Raw genomic sequence first — 6,136 nt, forward strand, 5'->3', positions numbered from 1 at the left:
GTTGCTTCTAGAAGGAGACAATTAATTAAAAAATAATTATTTTTCGTAACTCTAACAATTATTTGCCAATTAATCACATGAGGATGAATAGCTGTCCAAGCTACCTAAAACTAACAGGGGGAATAGCACCTCAATTTTCATATTGAAGGCAATAGATACAAAGAAAGAACCATCCAATGTACCCAACCACGCCATTAAATCTTTACCCTAGATGGTTGATATAATTTTTTTTTGAAATGATGCCAAGATTCACCATTTTGTTTAATTGATCCAATGTTTGATAGCACCATCCCAAGAGAGGAAAAATGTGGACACTTAAAGTTAAGTACTGTTGATCATTTTACTCAATTTAATTTAAATTCTAACTTTATGTTATTAAATGAGAACCTAATATTTAAGTATTATTTATTTTTTCTCTTCTATTATTCTTATGACCTAAGTTATGGTAAGTAATTAATTTTTGTCATTTCTCCTTATCCCTATCCAACTTCTTAAAAAAAAAACTAAATTAATAGGTTGTTCCTATTTATCTTTCTCTAACATGTTTTTAGTATTTTATAATCTCATCTCGATCCTCTCCACTAAGTTTGATTAAGTCAATGTCAACTCCTCCCATCATAACTATCACATGGATCTTGTCCCCTAGTTACACAAAATGATCTTCTAATTATTTTAATTTTCGTTTAGTCCTCAACCTCTCCTTCAACTCACCTGATTGCATTTGACACCATACCATAAGTTGGGAGGAAGCATATATCCGCTAGCTTTGACCTTGATTATTTAATCTCAATCAAGAAATTATTTTCACTCAAAATTCATATATGCACAACTTAGTCGTTTTTATCATAACTCAAAGTCCTTTTACTTTTGAGCATATAGTGTTCCTAAATTATCGAGCAAACATATTCGGCAAATTGCTCTGACAAAAGATTTCATATACTTTAATCTTCTTTAATTTCATGCTAAGCTCTTATCTTTTGTTTAACTGTGTGATTTTTATTTATAATAAAATTAATTATTAATAAATCTCTGTATACTATATGTATTTACGTTTTATATTTTATCCATTTTCTCTAAATTAGGGGAGAAACAAAAAGAGATAGAGAGAGAAAATGTGGAAAAAATCTTCCAATTTCTATATAATTGTTTTAGGACGTGGCTATCCTTCAGACAAACAAATGTACAGTTAACTAATTTTCAAAAAATCGAAAACATCATTGGATTTTTCTGAAAATTTTAGCATTTGATTTTCATTATCTGCATATTTTGTAGTCTAAAACTACAAAAAACTTGGAAAAAAATTACTACTTTGTAAAAAAATAAAAAATTAACTTTATTTTATTACTACCTTGTAAAAAAACAAAAAATTGACTTTATTTTATTACTACCTTGTAAAAAAACAAAAAAATTGACTTTATTTTCTCCTTAATAGATTTTATCTGGAGATTAACCTGTTCCACTGTTTTTTACCTGCAATGATAAGTCTCCGTTTTCCGCATGAATTGTGGAAGAATATATTGACAATAATAATAAGGCCGTAGAGTCAACTCGATTCGATTTCGCTCTTTCGGTGAAGGAACCTGAAATAGTTATATATTGAATCGAATGATTTGACAGATATATTTGTAATGATAAGCTGCGCAAGTCAAGTCAATTCGATTTGGAAGACATTTGAAGTCTCCTTCCGCGAAGCAGTCTGAGATATATTTAATAGAAAAGAATGATAAACACAAGTAAGGAATTAGAATGACAGATGAAGAGAAGTCTCAAAATGGTTGCGCTTCTATGCATTTTAATGGCTGCGAGTGTACATCTTGCAGTTCAAACAGAGAGTGTGATCAATGTCGGGGTGATTGTCGATTCCACTTCTTATTCGGGAAAGATAGCAAAGACTGCTCTAAAGTTGGCGTTAGATGACGTAAACAAACATCAATCCCACCTACTCAACGGAACTCAAATGCTTCTTCACCTTCGAGAGGCGCAAACACCACTTCAAATCGCTTCCGCGGGTATTTTCACTAAATTCTCTACCAAGAACGTTTAATCATTTAGTGTAGTTTTTTATGCCTTCTTTCCTTCCCAATTTAATTCAAGAATTTGGTTTACTGAAATTCAATTTTCTGGGATGAATGCAGCTCTTGGTCTTTTGGGTGAAGAAGTAGTGGCAATAATTGAAACAACACAAACATCTGAGAGTGCCCCATTTGTATCAGAATTTGCAGAGGCCGCCAACGTGCCGATTATGTCTTTGTCTATCACAAGTCCCGCCTTTTCCAGCCACAGATTCCCTTGTTTTGTTCGCATGGCGCATTCTGATCGCGTTCAGATGAAAGCCGTTGCAGCTATGGTTAATCATTACGGTTGGAGAAACATTGCATTTCTCCACTCGGATGATGATTTTTCTTCGGGGGCTCTCTCCGCTTTAGGAGATGCCCTTCGAGATGTGGACACTCAAATCGTCTATGCATCGATGATTCCTTCAACTGCAGAGAAGCAAACAATCAGGGAAGAGCTCTATAACCTCAAGACAATAAAATCAAGTATTTTTGTTGTTCACGCCACTTGTGGTCTGAGCATGAATCTACTAACAGAGGCACATGAGATGGGAATGACGGAGGCTGGTTATGTCTGGATCACAACCCAAGAGTTTACCAGTGTGTGGGATTATGCGCTGAATTCTTCTACAATGCCATCCATGCAAGGCCTCCTTGGTGTCAAAACACAAATTCCAAGTTCAGAAAAGATAATTGATTTCACCCAAAGGTGGGAACGACAGTTCAGACTCGAGAATCCCAACATGAAAAACACGGAGCTCAATGCAAAGGGGTTGTTGGCCTATGACACGGTGCAAGTGATAAGTAGAGCAATCGAAAAGATGGAAAGGTTAAGTTTTCTCAAATCCTCAAACCCTCTTGCAATAATGGCAGATACCAAAATCAAGGTATTCCAGCAAGGCAGGGAGTTGTTGGAGGAGATTTTTTCAACAGATCTCGTTGGTTTAAGCGGGCCTGTTAAGTTTTACGATGGGGAATTGTACGACAATACTTATGAGATAGTGAATGTGGTGGGGAAAAGCTATCAGATAGTTGGATATTGGACATTGAATTCCTCAAAGTTGTTCAAAACATCATCTTTTGGGAGTGAGGGGCTTCGATTGGTGATATGGCCAGGTGGGATTTCAACCATTCCTCGCTATTGGGTAAGTCCGATTAGGCTGAAGATCGCGGTACCTGTGACCGACTGGGAGCAATTATACGACGTTACGGTTGACTCAGATAGCAATACAAGTACAATCACTGGGTTCATCATCAATGTATTCCATGCCGTTGTGAAAAATCTTGACTATCAACTGCAGTACGATTTCATTCCTCTAGATTGGAGAAACAGAACCTATGATGAGCTCGTCCGCCTAGTGTATCTCAAGGTATGTTTTTCCCCTTTATTTTTCCACACTAATTACTATTTCGGAAGAGTATTTCCAGCCATCTTTATTTATTAAGGAAAAAATTATGTTTAGAAAAGTTAAGTCATCTTTGACTATTTAACACTTTTAGCATAGGATTCAAGTCTTAGTGTGTAATGTAGGCCATTTGAATACTACCAACATCACAAAGTAAGCTTCATTCCAAGACTAAAAGTGTTGAATAGTCAATCTTGACTTATTTTTCCCATGCTTAATTTTCTCCTTAGTGTGTGATGTTCAAGAATGACCGTACCATCTAGAGAGTTGCAAATTTTTATATCTACCTTTGTGTGGGCAGAAATATGATGCAGTCGTGGGTGACGTTACAATCAGAGCAAATCGGACTGAAATTGTTGATTTCACACAACCATTCACACAAACTGGGTTGGTGATCGTAGCTCGTACAACCACAAGGGAGGAAGCTAACAATGGCTGGACATTCTTACAACCATTTACTCCAGCACTATGGGTTACAACAGTTGTGTTCATTTCATATACAGGATTTGTGATATGGCTTATGGAGCATAAGATAAATCCCGACTTCTCAGAAAGTCCTCCTAACCAAGTAGTCGCTTTGTTATGGTATTGTGTTTTATCCTTACTTTCTCACTTGCTTCTTTCATTTCATCATATATGATTATAACCTAAGTTATACTAATATATTCTCCCAGGTTTGCGTTATGTGCTGTGTTTTTCACTCACCGTAAGCATCTCCTTTATACTCAGTTCTCACCATGTTTTTCTTGTTCAAATTTAATAAAATTTTGTGTATGGCTTAAACATATATACTAAGGCTTGATTTCTAAACTAAAAGTATTAAATAGTCAAAGTTGACTTACTTTTTTAAAGATGAATATATTTTTTAGTATGCAATGTTTAAGGGTGGCCAAAGTTTTGCATATTACATATTCTACCCTATATTTTGCAGAAGAGAGAATCCACAATAGCATGAGCCGAATAGTAGTTCTAGTTTGGTTGTTTGTAGCATTCATCTTAACAGCCAGCTACACAGCGAATCTTGCATCTAGACTTACTGTTGAGCAAATTGCGCCTGTCATAAATGATAATTACAAAGTGGGCTACCATGGCCCATTTGTTGGTAGTTTTCTAAAGGACAATTTGAAAATGGCAAAAAAACAATTGGAACGTAGGGATTTTGAAAAAGCTTTGTTAAAAGGGGCAAAGAATGGAGGTGTTGATGCGATTATAGATGAGATCCCATATGTTCGCGCTTTCCTTTCTGGCCGATGTGGTTATTCAATAATAGGGCGTACATATCGTTGTGAAGGCTTTGGGTTTGTAAGTTTTTTCTTCTCAATTTTATATTATTTTAGTTATACATTATATATATTCAAAAGTCAAATAGCGAATAAAAATCATATATATATATAAAATTATAGAGTTGAATAATTAGTTTATTTTGAGTTGTTAAAAAATGAATTTTGATTTTTAAATGGTGTGAAATAAAAAATGGTTAGTTAATTTATTTGATTTTTTATCACTATTTGAAAGAATATATGTTTTTGTTGTCTCTGATGTAGGTTTTTCCCAAAGGTTCTCCCCTTGTACAAGACTTTTCTTTGGCAATTTTAAACCTTTCAGATAGCGGTTGGATTCAAGACACTGAAGACAAATATTTCAAAGGTTCTACCAATACGTGTCTTGACTCTCCAAATTATTCAAAGATTTATTTGAGAAGCTTCCAAGAACTCTACATAATCACAGGAATGGTATCATCTTTGGCTATGATCATATTCCTTTTTCAAGCACGAAATAATTTCACCAAAGATTTCACCTCTTTGGGACAAGAGCTTAGTATGTGGAAATATATCAAAGCTTTTGTAAAATATATATATTGAGAATAGGTTTTATACTATTTGTACACAATAAAAATGTCACTGACAAACAACTACCTTTTGAATACAAATTCCATAGTTTAAATAAATATCATATAATCAAATAAAGAAAAGTGTTATTCTAATTCTCCTTTGAATATCCAAGAAAAAAATTTGACATTATGAATTAATGAATGATAGAAATCAAGTATGAATTATTTGAGATATAAACATTATTTTTGAAAATAGCAAGAAAATAAATAAGGGGATTGACCCTTTTACAAATATAAAGACCAATAGACAATAACATGTCAACAACGACACAAAGACCACCAATAATCAACATGAGGAGTACTGATAGAGAAAAAAACTAAAAGAATAAGGCATAGAGGCCCTTGTCCAAACATAGTAGACCAAAACTCACACTGCAAGAGAGGGTGGGCAAGAAACATCCTAACCCTTTAGACAATCATCAAAATAAAAAGGGAAAGCCTAAATAGGAGTACCAAAATAACATTGTAAAAGAAGAAGGGAGTGAGTTCTTCTTCACATTCAAACAACTATTGAAACAATAGAATCCTTAGGTTCTGAAACAAAGGAGACACCGATAGGGCAGCCAATAGTACAATGGCCAGAGTGGCTAAGAAGCTAAGAAACATTAGTAGAACCATGACATAATGATGAAAATAACGAGGAAGAAGAAGTTCCTTCCTAGCTTGAGGGTCGAGCACCAAGAGTGGATAAGAAGTTCCAAGCTAGTTCGAAGACAATTACTCATGAACCATCTTGATGCACATACTAAAACTGAAGCACATAGAGACAAAAGTAGAGACAATTC

General features: G+C 34.5%; 1 protein-coding gene across 1 annotated transcript; it reads left to right on the forward strand.

Annotated features, from left to right (window-relative positions):
- Positions 1-1,765: 1,765 nt before the first annotated feature.
- On the forward strand, positions 1,766-5,322 carry LOC149559491 (glutamate receptor 2.9-like). The gene is made up of 6 exons (XM_089828410.1): positions 1,766-2,009; positions 2,136-3,424; positions 3,762-4,045; positions 4,135-4,166; positions 4,392-4,762; positions 5,005-5,322. The coding sequence occupies exons 1-6, from the start codon at positions 1,772-1,774 to the stop codon at positions 5,320-5,322; spliced, it is 2,532 nt and encodes an 843-aa protein (XP_089684536.1). The 5' UTR covers positions 1,766-1,771.
- Positions 5,323-6,136: the final 814 nt, after the last annotated feature.

Source organism: Cupressus sempervirens, chromosome 5 (genome assembly GCF_028749045.1).
Source record: "Cupressus sempervirens isolate cs-2001-9-10 chromosome 5, ASM2874904v1, whole genome shotgun sequence".
Lineage (NCBI taxonomy): Eukaryota > Viridiplantae > Streptophyta > Pinopsida > Cupressales > Cupressaceae > Cupressus > Cupressus sempervirens.

Coding starts and splice junctions, on each gene's coding strand:
- LOC149559491 (XM_089828410.1), top strand. CDS start 1,772: ATGGTTGCGCTTCTATGCATTTTAATGGCTGCGAGTGTACATCTTGCA. Junction 3,425..3,761: donor TCCGCCTAGTGTATCTCAAG/GTATGTTTTTCC, acceptor TTGTGTGGGCAG/AAATATGATGCAGTCGTGGG. Junction 4,046..4,134: donor CAAGTAGTCGCTTTGTTATG/GTATTGTGTTTT, acceptor ATATTCTCCCAG/GTTTGCGTTATGTGCTGTGT.